The sequence below is a fragment of the Hemitrygon akajei genome, chromosome 8 (genome assembly GCF_048418815.1).
Source record: "Hemitrygon akajei chromosome 8, sHemAka1.3, whole genome shotgun sequence".
In the NCBI taxonomy this organism is placed as follows: Eukaryota; Metazoa; Chordata; class Chondrichthyes; order Myliobatiformes; family Dasyatidae; genus Hemitrygon; species Hemitrygon akajei.
This window is the reverse complement of record NC_133131.1, coordinates 177,197,575-177,215,719: the sequence shown is the minus strand read 5'-3', so window position 1 is coordinate 177,215,719 and position 18,145 is coordinate 177,197,575. Positions and strand designations below refer to the sequence as shown.

At 49.7% G+C, this 18,145-nt stretch overlaps 1 protein-coding gene across 2 annotated transcripts in view; it reads left to right on the top strand.

Annotated features, from left to right (window-relative positions):
• The window catches only part of LOC140732479 (tonsoku-like protein), a 288,594-nt gene that overhangs the window by 110,490 nt on the left and 159,959 nt on the right, over positions 1-18,145 (top strand). For both annotated transcript variants that reach the window (XM_073055190.1, XM_073055192.1), the window contains exon 11: positions 16,370-16,490. In XM_073055190.1, the coding sequence (XP_072911291.1) occupies positions 16,370-16,490 (121 nt within the window). The remainder of the gene's footprint in view (positions 1-16,369; positions 16,491-18,145) is intronic.

The following is an 18,145-nucleotide window of genomic DNA, read 5'->3' as shown; positions in this document are numbered from 1 at the left end:
ACTGCTGTAACATTTTCCCTGACTAGCAATGCCACCCCCCCCCCCCCCACTCTTCATCCCTCTGCCTCTATCACACCGGAAACAACGGAACCCTGGAACATTAAGCTGCCAGTCCTGCCCCTCCTGTAGCCAAGTTTCACTAATGGCTACAATGTCATAATTCCACGTGTCAATCCATGCCCTCAGCTCATCAGTCTTCCCCACAATTCTCCTCACATTGAAATAGACACACGGCAGAAGATTATTACCACCACACACAAACCTTCTATTTCTGACTTTGCATGAACTTTTAACATCATTTATTTTCACCCCTGCTCCACTATCTGCTCTGTCACTCTGGTTCCCATCCCTTTGCAAATCTAGTTTAAATCCTCCCCAATAGCACTAACAAACCTCCCTGCAAGGATATTGGTCCCCCTGTAGTTCAGGTGTAACCCATCTCTCTTGTACAGGTCCAACCTGCCCCAAAAGAGGTCCCAATGACCCTGAAATCTGAAACCCTGCCCCCTACACCAGTTCCTCAGCCACGTGTTCATCCGCTGGAGCATCCTATTCTTACCCTCGCTGGCACGTGGCACAGGTAGCAATCCTGAGATTACTACCCTCGATGTCCTGCTTTTTAACTTCCTACCAAGATGAAATGCTTTGAGAGGTTGGTCATGACTAGACTGAACTCCTGCCTCAGCAAGGACCTGGATCCTGCACTCTGACAGGCTACATCACTGTCTGGTATGGAGGGGCTACTGCACAGGACCGAAAGAAGCTGCAGAGGGTTGTAAGTTTACCCTGCCCCATCTTGGGTACTGACCTACAAAGTACCCGGGACATCTTTAGGGGGCGGTGTCTCAAAAAGACAGCGTCCATTATTAAGGACCTCCAGCACCCAGGGCATGCCCTTTTCTCACTGTTACCATCAGGGAGGAGATACAGAAGCCTGAAGGCACACACTCAGTGATTCAGGAACAGCTTCTTCCCCTCTGCCATCCAATTTCTAAATGGACATTGAACCCTTGGACGCTACCTCACTTTTTTTTTAAATATATAGTATTTCTGTTTTTTGCACTATTTTTAATCTATTCAATATATGTGTACTGTATAAAGTATACAGAATAAGATTTATTTACTCTATTATTTAATTTTTTTCTTCCATATTATGTATTGCATTGCACTGCTTCCGCTAAGTTAACTATTTTCACACCACATGCTGGTGATGATAAACCTGATTCTGATTTCATTGGCTCAAAGAATTTCTCCTTACCTCTGTTCAAAAAGGTTTTAGAACAGAGTTAATTTTGAGGCTGTGCCCTCTAATTCTCAATACTCCCAGCATAGGAAACATCCTCTCCACATCCACCCTATCTAGTCCTTTCAACATTCGGTAGGTGTTAGTGAGATACACATGCATTCTTCTAAATTCCAGTGAGTACAGGCTTGAAGCTGCCAAACGCTTCATTCCTGAAATCATCCTCGTGAATCTCCTCTGGACTCACTCCATTGCTGGAGCAGTATAGAGCAAAAACATCAAATTACTATAAAATTAATACTGTACATGGTCAGAAAAGCAAGACTGAGAGAGTAGACTGTACGTAGGTTGATAGACCATTCAGAAATCTGATGGAAGAGGGAAAGAAACTGTTCCTCAGTCGTTGAGTGTGTGTCTTCAGGCTCCTGAACCACCTCTCTGATGGAAGAGGGAAAGAAACTGTTCCTCAGTCGTTGAGTGTGTGTCTTCAGGCTCCTGAACCACCTCTCTGATGGAAGAGGGAAAGAAACTGTTCCTCAGTCGTTGAGTGTGTGTCTTCAGGCTCCTGAACCACCTCTCTGATGGAAGAGGGAAAGAAACTGTTCCTCAGTCGTTGAGTGTGTGTCTTCAGGCTCCTGAACCACCTCTCTGATGGCAGAGGGAAAGAAACTGTTCCTCAGTCATTGAGTGTGTGTCTTCAGGCTCCTGAACCACCTCTCTGATGGAAGAGGGAAAGAAACTGTTCCTCAGTCGTTGAGTGTGTGTCTTCAGGCTCCTGAACCACCTCTCTGATGGAAGAGGGAAAGAAACTGTTCCTCAGTCGTTGAGTGTGTGTCTTCAGGCTCCTGAACCTCCTCTCTGATGGCAGAGGGAAAGAAACTGTTCCTCAGTCGTTGAGTGTGTGTCTTCAGGCTCCTGAACCACCTCTCTGATGGCAGAGGGAAAGAAACTGTTCCTCAGTCGTTGAGTGTGTGTCTTCAGGCTCCTGAACCACCTCTCTGATGGCAGAGGGAAAGGAACTGTTCCTCAGTCGTTGAGTGTGTGTCTTCAGGCTCCTGAACCACCTCTCTGATGGCAGAGGGAAAGAAACTGTTCCTCAGTCGTTGAGTGTGTGTCTTCAGGCTCCTGAACCACCTCTCTGATGGCAGAGGGAAAGAAACTGTTCCTCAGTCATTGAGTGTGTGTCTTCAGGCTCCTGAACCACCTCTCTGATGGAAGAGGGAAAGAAACTGTTCCTCAGTCGTTGAGTGTGTGTCTTCAGGCTCCTGAACCACCTCTCTGATGGCAGAGGGAAAGAAACTGTTCCTCAGTCGTTGAGTGTGTGTCTTCAGGCTCCTGAACCACCTCTCTGATGGAAGAAGGAAAGAAACTGTTCCTCAGTCGTTGAGTGTGTGTCTTCAGGCTCCTGAACCACCTCTCTGATGGAAGAGGGAAAGAAACTGTTCCTCAGTCGTTGAGTGTGTGTCTTCAGGCTCCTGAACCTCCTCTCTGATGGCAGAGGGAAAGAAACTGTTCCTCAGTCGTTGAGTGTGTGTCTTCAGGCTCCTGAACCACCTCTCTGATGGCAGAGGGAAAGAAACTGTTCCTCAGTCGTTGAGTGTGTGTCTTCAGGCTCCTGAACCACCTCTCTGATGGCAGAGGGAAAGAAACTGTTCCTCAGTCGTTGAGTGTGTGTCTTCAGGCTCCTGAACCACCTCTCTGATGGCAGAGGGAAAGAAACTGTTCCTCAGTCGTTGAGTGTGTGTCTTCAGGCTCCTGAACCTCCTCTCTGATGGCAGAGGGAAAGAAACTGTTCCTCAGTCGTTGAGTGTGTGTCTTCAGGCTCCTGAACCACCTCTCTGATGGCAGAGGGAAAGAAACTGTTCCTCAGTCGTTGAGTGTGTGTCTTCAGGCTCCTGAACCACCTCTCTGATGGCAGAGGGAAAGAAACTGTTCCTCAGTCGTTGAGTGTGTGTCTTCAGGCTCCTGAACCACCTCTCTGATGGAAGAGGGAAAGAAACTGTTCCTCAGTCGTTGAGTGTGTGTCTTCAGGCTCCTGAACCTGCTCTTTGATGGAATGAATGAGCTTTTCTTTATTTTTCTTTCCTTTTTCTATTTGCACAACATCTTATCTTTTACACAGCAGTCGTTTGTCTGTCCTGTTGTGTCTGGACTTTCATTGATTCTGTGATTTACTGTGAAAGCCCACAAGAAAATTAGTCTCCAGGTGGTAAATGGTGATAGAGAAACATAGAAAACATACGGCACAATACAGGCCCTTCAGCCCACAATGCTGTGCCGAACATATCCTTACCTTGGGAATTACTTAGGGTTACCCACAGCCCTCTATTTTTCTAAGCTCCATGTATCTATCCAGGAGTCTCTTAAAAGACCTTATGGTATCCACCTCCACCACCGTCACCGGCAACTCATTCCATGTACTCACCACTCTCTACGTAAAAAAAACTTACCCCTGACATCTCCTCTGTACCTACTACCAAGCACCTAAAACCCGTGTCCTCCTGTGTTAGCCATTTGAATGCTGGGAAAAAGCCTCAGACTATCCACAGGATAAATGCCTTTCATCATCTTATAGGCCTCTATCAGGTCACCTCTCATCCTCCATCGCTCCAAGGAAAAAAGGCCAAGTTCACTCAACCTATTCTCATAAGACATGCTTCCCAATCCAGGCAACATCCTTGTAAATCTCCTCTGCACCCTTTCTATGGTTTCCACATCCTTCCTGTAGTGAGGTGACCAGAACTGAGCACAGTACTCCAAGTGGGGTCTGACCAGAGTCTTCTATAGCTGTAACATTACCTCTCGACTCTTGAACTCAATCCCATGGTTGATGAAGGCCCATACACTGCATGCCTTCTTAACCACAGAATCAACCTGCGCAGCTGCTTTGAGTGGCCTATGGACTCAGACCCCAAGATCCCTCCGATCCTTCACACTGCCAAGAGTATTACCATTAATACTATATTCTGCCATCATACTTGACCTACCAAAGTGAACCACCTCATACTCACCTGCGTTGAACTCCATCTGCCACTTCTCAGCCCAGTTTTGCATCCTATCAATATCCTGCTGTAACCTCTGACAGCCCTCCACACTATCCACAACACCTCCAACCTTTGTGTCATCAGCAAACTTACTAACCCATCCCTCCACTTCCTCATCCAGGTCATTTATAAAAATCACGACGAGTAAGGGTCCCAGAACAGATCCCTGAGGCGCACCACTGGTCACCGACCTCCATGCAGAATATGATCCATCTACAACCACTCTTTGCCTTCTGTGGGCAAGCCAGTTCTGGATCCACAAAGCAAGATTTCCTTGGATCCCATGCCTCCTTACGTTCTCAATAAACCTTACGTGGGGTACCTTACCAAATGCCTTGCTGAAATCCATATACACTACATCTACTGCTCTACCTTCATCAATGTGTTTAGTCACATCCTCAAAAAATTCACTCAGGCTCGTAAGGTATGACCTGCCTTTGACAAAGCCATGCTGACTATTACTAATCATAATATGCCTCTTCAAATATTCATGAATCTTGCCTCTCAGGATCAACTTACCAACCACTGAAGTAAGACTCACTAGTCTATAATTTCCTGGTCTATCTCTACTCCCTTTCTTGAATAAGGGAACAACATCGGCAACCACCCAGTCCTCTGAAGCCTCCCATTGATGAGGCGAAGGTCATTGCCAGAGGCTCAGTAATCTCCTCCCTCGCCTCCCACAGTAGCCTGGGATACATCTCATCCGGCCACGGACACTTATTAAACTTGATGCTTTCCAAAAGCTCCAGCACATCATCTTTCTTAATGTCTACATGCTCAAGCTTTTCAGTCCACTGTAAGTCATCCCTACAATCGCCATGGTCCTTTTCTGTAGTGAATACTGAAGCAAAGTATTCATTAAGTATCTCTGCTATCTCCTCTGGTTCCAAACACACTTTTCCACTGTCACACTTGATTGGTCCAATTCTCTCACATTTTATCCTCTTGCTCTTCACATACTTGTAGAATACTTTGGGGTTTTCCTTAATCCTGTTTGCCAAAGCCTTCTCATGACCCCTTCTGGCTCTCCTAATTTCTTTCTTAAGCTCCTTCCTGCTAGCCTTATAATCTTCTAGATCTCCATCATTACCTAGTTTTTTGAACCTTTTTTAAGTTTTTCTTTTTGACTAGATTTGCAATAACACTTGTACACCACTGTTCCTGTACCCTACCATCCTTTCCCTGTCTCTTTGGAACTTAGCTGTGCAGACCCCACACAAATATCCCCTGAACATTTGCCCCATTTCTGCCGTACATTTCCCTGAGAACATCTGTACCCAATTTATGCTTCCAAGTTCCTGCCTGATAGTTTAATATTTCCCCTTACTATAATTAAACACTTTCCCAACTTGTCTGTTCCTATCCCTCTCCAATGCTATGGTAAAGGAGATAGGATTATGATCACTATCTCCAAAATGCTCTCCCACTGAGAGATCTGACACCTGACCAGGTTCATTTCCCAATACCAAATCAAGTACAGCCTCTCCTCTTGTAGGCTTATCTACATATTGTGTCAAGAAACCTTCCTAAACACACCTAACAAACTCCACCCCATCTAAACCCCTCAGTCTTTGGATATGCTAATCAATATTTGGGAAATTAAAATCTCCCATCATGACAACCCTGTTATTATTTCACTTTTCCAGAATCTGTCTCCCTATCTGCTCCTCAATATCCCTGTTACTATTGGCTGGTCTATAAAAAACACCCAGTGAAGTCATTGACCCTTCCTGTTCCTGACCTCCACCCACCGAGACTCCGTAGACAATCCCTCCATAACTTCCTCTTTTTCTGCAGCCGTGACACTATCTCTGATCAGCAGTGCCACGCCCCCACCTCTTTTGCCTCCCTCCCTGTCCTTTCTGAAACATCTAAAGCCTGGCACTCTAGGTAGCCACTCCTGCCCCTGAGCCATCCAAGTCTCTGTAATGGCCACAACATCATATCTCCAAGTACTGATCCACACTCTAAGCTCATCTGCTTTGTTCATGATACTCCTTGCATTAAAATAGACACATCTCAAACCATCGGTCTGAGCGTGTCCCTTCTCTATCACCTGTCTATCCTCCCTCACACACTGTCTACAAGCTTTCTCTATTTGTGAGCCAACTGCCCCTTCCTCTGTCTCTTCAGTTCAGTTCCCACTCCCCAGCAATTCTAGTTTAAACTCTTCCCTATAGCCTTAGCAAACCTCCCTGCCAGGATATTGGTCCCCCTCAGAATCAAATACAACTCGTCTTTTTTGTACTGGTCACGCCTGCTTCAGAAGTGGTCCCAATGATCCAGAAATCTGAATCCCTGCCCCCTGCTCCAATCCCTCAGCCACACATTCATCCTGCACCTCATTCTATTCCTATTCTCACTGTCGCGTGACACAGGCAGTAATACCGAGATTCCTATCTTTGAGGTCCTGCTTCACTACTTCTAACTACCTGTAGTCTGTTTTCAGGGCCTCCTCTCTTTTCCAGCCTATGTCATTGGTACCAATATGTCCTCCAATCTGGCTGTTCACCTTCCCACTGCAGGATATCTTGAACACGATCTGAAACATCCCGGACCCTGGCACCTGGGAGGCAAACTACCATCCGTGTTTCTTTCCTGCGTCCACAGAATCGCCTGTCTGACCCCCTAACTATAGAGTCCCCTATCACTACTGCCATCCTCTTCCTTTCCCTTCCCTTCTGAGCCACAGGGCCAGACTCTGTGCCAGAGGCACAGCCACTGTTGCTTCCCCCAGGTAGGCTGTCTGCCCCCCCAACAGTACTCAAGTAGGAGTACTTATTGTCAAGGGGGGACAGACTGAGGGGTACTCTCTAATATCTGACTCTTGCCCTTCCCTCTCCTGACTGTTAGCCACTTATCTGGATCCCAAGCCCTGGTGTGACTACTTGCCTATAGCTCCTCTCTATCACCTCCTCGCTCTCCCTCACCAGACGAAGGTCATCTAGCTGCCTCTCCAGTTCCTGAAACCGGTCCCTTAGGAGCTGCAGCTCGACACACCTGGCACAGATGTGGCAATCAGGGAAGCTGGGAGTCTCCCGGACGTCCCACATCTGACACCGAGCACAGAACACCTGCCTCACAGACACTTCCTGTTTCTATTCCTCACAAGTAACATATCTCGCCTCGACCCGTTATCACGGAAGCCCGAATGAGCTAAGCCCTACCACTCTGCCTCAGATCACTCCATCGATGACCGTTCCGCTAGGCAGAGACCACAAGACTGAGGAGCAGAGTTAAGCCGTTTGATCCACTGAGTCTACTCCACCATTCAATCACAGCTGATCCTTTTCCCTCTCCTCAGCCCCACTCCCTGGCCTTCTCCCTGGAACCTTCGATGCTATGTCCAATCATGAACCTATCCATCTCTGCCTTAAGTACACCCAGCAACCTGACCTCCACAGTTGCCTTTGGTAACAAATTCCACAAATTCACCACCCTCTGGCTAAAGAAATTTCTCCACATCTCTGTTTTAAAAGGTTGCCCCTCTATCCTGAAGCTGTGCCCTCTTATCTTAGACTCCCCCATCATGGGAAACATCCTTTCCACATCTACTGTGTCTAGGCTTTTCAACATTTGAAAGATTTCAATGAGATTCCCCTCATCCTTTTAAATTCCAGTGAGTACCGACCCAGAGCCGTCAAATGTTCCTCGTATGATAACCTTTTCATTCCTGGAATCATCCTTGTGAACCTCCTCAGGACTCTCTCCAATGCCAGCACATCTTTTCTTAGATGAGGGGCACAAAACTGTCCACAATACTCAAGGTGAGGTCTCACCAGTGCCTTATAAAGCCTCAGCATCACATCCCTGCTGTTGTATTCTAGCCCTCTTGAAATGAATGCTAACATGGCATTTGCCTTCCTCACCACTGACTCAACCTGCAAGTTAACCTTCAGGGTGTTGTGCACAAGGACTCCCAAGTCCCTCTGCATCTCAGTTCCTGGATTTTCTCCCCATTTAGAAAATAGTCCACACATTTATTTCTACTATCAAAGTGCATGACCATGCATTTTCCAACATTGTATTTCATTTCTCCCTCTCTTGCCCATTCTCCTAATCTGTCTAAGTCCTTCTGTATCCTACCTGTTTCCTCAACACTACCTGCCCCTCCACCAATCTTTGTATCACCTGAAAACTTGGCAACAAAGCCATTAATTCCATCATCTAATCATTTATAAACAGCATAAAAAGATGCGGTCCCAGCACCGACTCCTGAGGAACACCACTAGTCACTGGCAGCCAACCAGAAAAGGATCCTTTTATTCCCACTCGCTGCCTCCGACCAATCAGCCAATGCTCCAACCATGCCAGTATTTTCTGTGATACCATGGGCTCTTGATAAGCAGCCTCACGTGTGGCACCTTGTCAAAGGCCTTCTGAAAATCCAAATACACAACACCCACTGCATCCCCTTTAACTATCCTATGTGTATTCTCCTTAAGGAACTCCAACAGGTTCAACAGGCAGGATTTTCCCTGAAGGAAACCATGCTGACTTTCTACTATCTTGTCCTGTGTCACCAGGTACTCCATCACCTCATCCTTAACAATTGACTCCAACATCTTCCCAACCACTGAGGTCAGGCTAACTGGTCTATAATTTCCTTTCTGCTGCCTTCCTCTTGTCTTAAAGAGTGGAGTGATATTTGCAATTTTCTAGTGCACTGGCACCATGCCAGAGTCCAGTGATTTTTGAAAGATCGTTACTAATGCCTCCACAATCTCTTAGGCATTCAACAAACTCACTCTGAGATCCATTACCAACCAGATTTTCCCAATCGACCTACATGTTGAAATCTCCCATGACTACCATAACTTTGCCCTTTTGTCAGGCCTTTTCTATTTCCTGTTGTATTCTGTGATCCACCTCCCAGCCACTGTTGGCAGGCCTGTATGTAACTGCCATCAACGTCCTTTTACCCTTACAGCCTCTTAACTCAACCCACAAGGATCTATGTCACATCTCTCTACTGATTTGATGCCATTCTTTACCAGCACAGCCACGTCACCCCCTCTGCCTACCTTCCTTTCCCTCTAAGGTAATGTGTAACCTTGAACATTCAGCTCCCAGATACAACAATCTTCAGCCATGATTCAGTGATGGCCACAACATCATAGGTGACAATCTGTAAAAGTGTAACAAGATCCTCCACCATTCCTGTTCTCTGTGCATTGAGATACCACAGTTTGAGTGTTATATTTCCTACTGTTTTTGATTCCGCATCCTTAATACATTGATACTCACCCTGCTGGCTGCAATTTTGTTCTATCATCTGCCTGCCCTTCCTGATAGCACACAGAACCCTGCAGCCATATGTGAATACAGCCAAACGAAACAGGGTTCCTCGGGGAATGAGTTAGAAAACACATTACCCACAGGACCGTAGTTAGCACAACGCTTTACAGTACCAATGATCCAGGTTCGATTCTCAACACTGCCTGTAACGAGACTGTACACTCTCCCCATGTTCTGGTGGGTTTCCTCCGGCTGCTCCAGTTTCCCTCCCACACTCCAAAGACGTACCAGTTATCAGGTTCATCAGTCATTGAAAATTGTCCTGTGGTTAGACCAGGGGTAAGTCGGATGTTGCTGGGTGGCACAGCTCAATGGGCCAAAAGGGACAATTCTGCACCGTATCTCCATAAATAGTAAATTGCCATTGGAAAAAAAACAGCTTCAAAAAAATCAAAAATGAAAATAGTCTAAGGCCCTGAGTGCCGTGGCCTGTGGATTGATGGTTAAGAGGGCACGACTCAAATGGTGGGGGACCCAGGTGATAGATGCCAACCTCCTGACACATCACCTCTAGGAAATGTCACTCATTGTGGGGTGGATTGGAATGATCAAATACACTCTTTCCATAGTCCCTCACGTCAATGTGGTAAAATAACAATCTCCACAGTCCCTCACGTCCCTGTGGTCAAATAACAATCGCCACAGTCCCTCACGTCAATGTGGTCAAATAACAATCTCCACAGTCCCTCACGTCCCTGTGGTCAAATACACTCTCTCCACAGTCCCTCACGTCCCTGTGGTCAAATACACTCTCCACAGTCCCTCACGTCCCTGTGGTCAAATACACTCTCCACAGTCCCTCACGTCCCTGTGGTCAAATACACTCTCTCCACAGTCCCTCACGTCAATGTGGTCAAATACACAATCTCCACAGTCCCTCACGTCCCTGTGGTCAAATAACAATCTCCACAGTCCCTCACGTCCCTGTGGTCAAATACACTCTCCACAGTCCCTCACGTCCCTGTGGTCAAAAACACAATCTCCACAGTCCCTCACGTCCCTGTGGTCAAATACACTCTCTCCACAGTCCCTCACGTCCCTGTGGTCAAATACACTCTCTCCACAGTCCCTCACATCCCTGTGGTCAAATACACTCTCTCCACAGTCCCTCACGTCCCTGTGGTCAAATAACAATCTCCACAGTCCCTCACGTCCATGTGGTCAAATACACTCTCTCCACAGTCCCTCACATCCCTGTGGTCAAATACACAATCTCCACAGTCCCTCACGTCCCTGTGGTCAAATACACTCTCCACAGTCCCTCACGTCCCTGTGGTCAAATACACTCTCTCCACAGTCCCTCACGTCCCTGTGGTCAAATACACTCTCTCCACAGTCCCTCACATCCCTGTGGTCAAATACACTCTCCACAGTCCCTCACGTCCCTGTGGTCAAATACACTCCCTCCACAGTCCCTCATGTCAATGTGGTCAAATAACAATCTCCACAGTCCCTCACGTCCCTGTGGTCAAATAACAATCTCCACAGTCCCTCGCGTCCCTGTGGTCAAATACACTCTCTCCACAGTCCCTCACATCCCTGTGGTCAAATACACTCCCTCCACAGTCCCTCACGTCAATGTGGTCAAATAACAATCTCCACAGTCCCTCACGTCCCTGTGGTCAAATAACAATCTCCACAGTCCCTCACGTCCCTGTGGTCAAATAACAAACTCCACAGTCCCTTACGTCCCTGTGGTCAAATACACTCTCTCCACAGTCCCTCACATCCCTGTGGTCAAATAAACTCCCTCCACAGTCCCTCACGTCAATGTGGTCAAATAACAATCTCCACAGTCCCTCACGTCCCTGTGGTCAAATAACAATCTCCACAGTCCCTCACATCCCTGTGGTCAAATACACTCTCTCCACAATCCCTCACATCCCTGTGGTCAAATACACTCTCCACAGTCCCTCACGTCCATGTGGTCAAATACACTCCCTCCACAGTCCCTCACGTCCCTGTGGTCAAATAACAATCTCCACAGTCCCTCACGTCCCTGTGGTCAAATAACAATCTCCACAGTCCCTCACATCCCTGTGGTCAAATACACTCTCTCCACAGTCCCTCACATCCCTGTGGTCAAATACACTCTCTCCACAGTCCCTCACGTCCCTGTGGTCAAATACACTCTCTCCACAGTCCCTCACATCAATGTGGTCAAATAACAATCTCCACAGTCCCTCACATCCCTGTGGTCAAATACACTCTCTCCACAGTCCCTCACATCCCTGTGGTCAAATACACTCTCTCCACAGTCCCTCACGTCCCTGTGGTCAAATACACTCTCTCCACAGTCCCTCACGTCAATGTGGTCAAATAACAATCTCCACAGTCCCTCACATCCCTGTGGTCAAATACACTCTCTCCACAGTCCCTCACGTCCCTGTGGTCAAATACACTCTCTCCACAGTCCCTCACGTCCCTGTGGTCAAATACACTCTCTCCACAGTCCCTCACATCCCTGTGGTCAAATACACTCTCTCCACAGTCCCTCACGTCCCTGTGGTCAAGTACACTCTCTCCACAGTCCCTCACGTCCCTGTGGTCAAATACACTCTCTCCACAGTCCCTCACGTCCCTGTGGTCAAATACACTCTCCACAGTCCCTCACGTCACTGTGGTCAAATACACTCCCTCCACAGTCCCTCACGTCAATGTGGTCAAATAACAATCTCCACAGTCCCTCACGTCCCTGTGGTCAAATACACTCCCTCCACAGTCCCTCACGTCCCTGTGGTCAAATACACTCCCTCCACAGTCCCTCACGACCCTGTGGCCAAATACACTCTCTCCACAGTCCCTCACGTCCCTGTGGTCAAATAACAATCTCCACAGTCCCTCACGTCCCTGTGGTCAAATAACAATCTCCACAGTCCCTCACGTCCCTGTGGTCAAATACACTCTCTCCACAGTCCCTCACATCCCTGTGGTCAAATACACTCCCTCCACTGTCCCTCACGTCAATGTGGTCAAATAACAATCTCCACAGTCCCTCACGTCCCTGTGGTCAAATAACAAACTCCACAGTCCCTTACGTCCCTGTGGTCAAATACACTCTCTCCACAGTCCCTCACATCCCTGTGGTCAAATAAACTCCCTCCACAGTCCCTCACGTCAATGTGGTCAAATAACAATCTCCACAGTCCCTCACGTCCCTGTGGTCAAATAACAATCTCCACAGTCCCTCACGTCCCTGTGGTCAAATACACTCTCTCCACAGTCCCTCACATCCCTGTGGTCAAATACACTCTCCACAGTCCCTCACGTCCCTGTGGTCAAATACACTCCCTCCACAGTCCCTCACGTCCCTGTGGTCAAATAACAATCTCCACAGTCCCTCACGTCCCTGTGGTCAAATAACAATCTCCACAGTCCCTCACATCCCTGTGGTCAAATACACTCTCTCCACAGTCCCTCACGTCCCTGTGGTCAAATACACTCTCTCCACAGTCCCTCACGTCCCTGTGGTCAAATACACTCTCCACAGTCCCTCACATCCCTGTGGTCAAATACACTCTCTCCACAGTCCCTCACGTCAATGTGGTCAAATAACAATCTCCACAGTCCCTCACGTCAATGTGGTCAAATAACAATCTCCACAGTCCCTCACGTCCCTGTGGTCAAATAACAATCTCCACAGTCCCTCACGTCCCTGTGGTCAAATACACTCTCTCCACAGTCCCTCACATCCCTGTGGTCAAATACACTCTCTCCACAGTCCCTCACGTCCCTGTGGTCAAATACACTCTCCACAGTCCCTCACGTCCCTGTGGTCAAATAACAATCTCCACAGTCCCTCACGTCCCTGTGGTCAAATACACAATCTCCACAGTCCCTCACGTCCCTGTGGTCAAATAACAATCTCCACAGTCCCTCACGTCCCTGTGGTCAAATACACTCTCTCCACAGTCCCTCACATCCCTGTGGTCAAATACTCTCTCTCCACAGTCCCTCACGTCCCTGTGGTCAAATACACTCTCCACAGTCCCTCACGTCCCTGTGGTCAAATAACAATCTCTGCAGTCCCTCACATCCCTGTGGTCAAATACACAATCTCCACAGTCCCTCACGTCCCTGTGGTCAAATAACAATCTCCACAGTCCCTCACGTCCCTGTGGTCAAATACACTCTCTCCACAGTCCCTCACATCCCTGTGGTCAAATACACTCTCTCCACAGTCCCTCACGTCCCTGTGGTCAAATACACTCTCCACAGTCCCTCACGTCCCTGTGGTCAAATAACAATCTCCACAGTCCCTCACATCCCTGTGGTCAAATACACTCTCTCCACAGTTCCTCACGTCCCTGTGGTCAAATACACTCTCTCCACAGTCCCTCACGTCCCTGTGGTCAAATACACAATCTCCACAGTCCCTCACGTCCCTGTGGTCAAATACACTCTCCACAGTCCCTCACGTCCCTGTGGTCAAATACACTCTCTCCACAGTCCCTCACGTCCCTGTGGTCAAATACACTCTCCACAGTCCCTCACGTCCCTGTGGTCAAATAACAATCTCCACAGTCCCTCACGTCCCTGTGGTCAAATACACGATCTCCACAGTCCCTCACGTCCCTGTGGTCAAATACACTCTCTCCACAGTCCCTCACATCCCTGCGGTCAAATACACTCTCTCCACAGTCCCTCACGTCCCTGCGGTCAAATACACTCTCTCCACAGTCCCTCACGTCCCTGTGGTCAAATACACAATCTCCACAGTCCCTCACGTCCCTGTGGTCAAATACTCTCTCCACAGTCCCTCACGTCCCTGTGGTCAAATACACAATCTCCACAGTCCCTCATGTCCCTGCGGTCAAATACACTCTCCACAGTCCCTCACGTCCCTGTGGTCAAATACACGATCTCCACAGTCCCTCACGTCCCTGTGGTCAAATACTCTCTCCACAGTCCCTCACGACCCTGTGGCCAAATACACGATCTCCACAGTCCCTCACGTCCCTGTGGTCAAATACACGATCTCCACAGTCCCTCACGTCCTTGTGGTCAAATACACTCTCTCCACAGTCCCTCACGTCCCTGGGGTCAAATACACTCTCCACAGTCCCTCACGTCCCTGGGATGGAAGTTTCCACACCAGGCTCTAATGGATCAGGTCAGGATGCTCTCCACAGTTTCTTGTCTCGTCCATGTGAGACTGTCTGGTGTACTTGCTGTCTGTCTGACCCTGTGTTGAGACTGTCTGGTGTACTTGCTGTCTGTCTGACCCTGTGTTGAGACGGTCTGGTGTACTTGCCGTCTGTCTGACCCTGTGTTGAGACTGTCTGGTGTACTTTGCTGTCTGTCTGGCCATGTGTTGAAACTGTCTGGTGTACTTGCTGTCTGTCTGGCCCTGTGTTGAGACTGTCTGGTGTACTTGCTGTCTGTCTGGCCCTGTGTTGAGACTGTCTGGTGTACTTGCTGTCTGTCTGGCCCTGTGTTGAGACTGTCTGGTGTACTTGCTGTCTGTCTGGCCCTGTGTTGAGACTGTCTGGTGTACTTGCTGTCTGTCTGGCCCTGTGTTGAGACTGTCTGGTGTACTTGCTGTCTGTCTGGCCCTGTGTTGAGACGGTCTGGTGTACTTGCTGTCTGTCTGGCCCTGTGTTGAGACAGTCTGGTGTACTTGCTGTCTGGCCCTGTGTTGAGACTGTCTGGTGTACTTGCTGTCTGTCTGGCCCTGTGTTGAGACTGTCTGGTGTACTTGTTGTCTGTCTGGCCCTGTGTTGAGACTGTCTGGTGTATTTGCTGTCTGTCTGGCCCTGTGTTGAGACGGTCTGGTGTACTTGCTGTCTGTCTGGCCCTGTGTTGAGACTGTCTGGTGTACTTGCTGTCTGTCTGGCCCTGTGTTGAGACTGTCTGGTGTACTTGCTGTCTGTCTGGCCCTGTGTTGAGACGGTCTGGTGTACTTGCTGTCTGTCTGGCCCTGTGTTGAGACTGTCTGGTGTACTTGCTGTCTGTCTGGCCCTGTGTTGAGACTGTCTGGTGTACTTGCTGTCTGTCTGGCCCTGTATTGAGACTGTCTGGTGTACTTGCTGTCTGTCTGGCCCTGTGTTGAGACTGTCTGGTGTACCTGCTGTCTGTCTGGCCCTGTGTTGAGACTGTCTGGTGTACCTGCTGTCTGTCTGGCCCTGTGTTGAGACTGTCTGGTGTACCTGCTGTCTGTCTGGCCCTGTGTTGAGACTGTCTGGTGTACCTGCTGTCTGTCTGGCCCTGTGTTGAGACTGTCTGGTGTACTTGCTGTCTGTCTGGCCCTGTGTTGAGACTGTCTGGTGTACTTGCTGTCTGTCTGGCCCTGTGTTGAGACTGTCTGGTGTACTTGCTGTCTGTCTGGCCCTGTGTTGAGACTGTCTGGTGTACTTGCTGTCTGTCTGGCCCTGTGTTGAGACTGTCTGGTGTACTTGCTGTCTGTCTGGCCCTGTGTTGAGACTGTCTGGTGTACCTGCTGTCTGTCTGGCCCTGTGTTGAGACTGTCTGGTGTACCTGCTGTCTGTCTGGCCCTGTGTTGAGACTGTCTGGTGTACCTGCTGTCTGTCTGGCCCTGTGTTGAGACTGTCTGGTGTACCTGCTGTCTGTCTGGCCCTGTGTTGAGACTGTCTGGTGTACTTGCTGTCTGTCTGGCCCTGTGTTGAGACTGTCTGGTGTACTTGCTGTCTGTCTGGCCCTGTGTTGAGACTGTCTGGTGTACTTGCTGTCTGTCTGGCCCTGTGTTGAGACTGTCTGGTGTACTTGCTGTCTGTCTGGCCCTGTGTTGAGACTGCCTCTGCTCTCCGTCCTGTCTCTGCAGGGTCGCTTCCCACTCGATTACCTGAAGAAGTGGTGGAACGGGCTGCAGCACAACCCAAGCCCGGTGCTGAAGCACAGGTATGAGGCCCTCCTGAGCAAGCTGGATACCCCCAGGACACCAGGTGAGTCCCTGACACTGCGTAGCAGGCCGCTGCAGATACACTGGCACTGTCCATCAACCAACGCAAGTAGTGTTGGAGCATCACTGTCAGTCTGCCTCTTGTTTGGTGCTCCCTCTGTCCGTCTCTGCTCCCAGCTCAATTCTCCCTCCATACCACCCTCATCCCAGCACTGATCTCCCTCCAAACCACCCCCATCCCAGCTCAATTCTCCCTCCAAACCACCCCCATCCCAGCAATGATCTCCCTCCTTACCACCCCCATCCCAGCACTGATCTCCCCCATACCACCCTCATCCCAGCACTGATCTCCCTCCTAACCACCCCCATCCCAGCACTGATCTCCCTCCAAACCACCCCCATCCCAGCACTGATCTCCCTCCAAACCACCCCCATCCCAGCTCAATTCTCCCTCCAAACCACCCCCATCCCAGCTCAATTCTCCCTCCTTACCACCCCCATCCCAGCACTGATCTCCCTCCAAACCACCCCCATCCCAGCTCAATTCTCCCTCCAAACCACCCCCATCCCAGCTCAATTCTCCCTCCTTACCACCCTCATCCCAGCACTGATCTCCCTCCAAACCACCCCCATCCCAGCACTGATCTCCCTCCAAACCACCCCCATCCCAGCTCAATTCTCCCTCCAAACCACCCCCATCCCAGCAATGATCTCCCTCCTTACCACCCCCATCCCAGCACTGATCTCCCCCATATCACCCTCATCCCAGCACTGATCTCCCCCATATCACCCCCATCCCAGCACTGATCTCCCTCCATACCACCCTCATCCCAGCACTGATCTCCCTCCATACCACCCCCATCCCAGCACTGATCTCCCTCCAAACCACCCCCATCCCAGCTCAATTCTCCCTCCAAACCACCCCCATCCCAGCAATGATCTCCCTCCTTACCACCCCCATCTCAGCACTGATCTCCCTCCTTACCACCCCCATCCCAGCTCAATTCTCCCTCCAAACCACCCCCATCCCAGCACTGATCTCCCTCCAAACCACCCCCATCCCAGCAATGATCTCCCTCCTTACCACCCCCATCCCAGCTCAATTCTCCCTCCAAACCACCCCCATCCCAGCACTGATCTCCCTCCTTACCACCCCCATCCCAGCACTGATCTCCCTCCATACCACCCCCATCCCAGCACTGATCTCCCCCATACCACCCTCATCCCAGCACTGATCTCCCTCCATACCACCCCCATCCCAGCACTGATCTCCCTCCATATCACCCCCATCCCAGCACTGATCTCCCTCCAAACCACCCCCATCCCAGCTCAATTCTCCCTCCAAACCACCCCCATCCCAGCTCAATTCTCCCTCCTTACCACCCCCATCCCAGCACTGATCTTCCTCCTTACCACCCCCATCCCAGCACTGATCTCCCTCCTTACCACCCCCGTCCCAGCACTGATCTCCCTCCTTACCACCCCCATCCCAGCACTGATTTCCCTCCATACCACCCCCATCCCAGCACTGATCTCCCTCCTTACCACCCCCATCCCAGCTCAATTCTCCCTCCAAACCACCCCCATCCCAGCACTGATCTCCCTCCTTACCACCCCCATCCCAGCTCAATTCTCCCTCCAAACCACCCCCATCCCAGCACTGATCTCCCTCCTTACCACCCCCATCCCAGCACTGAT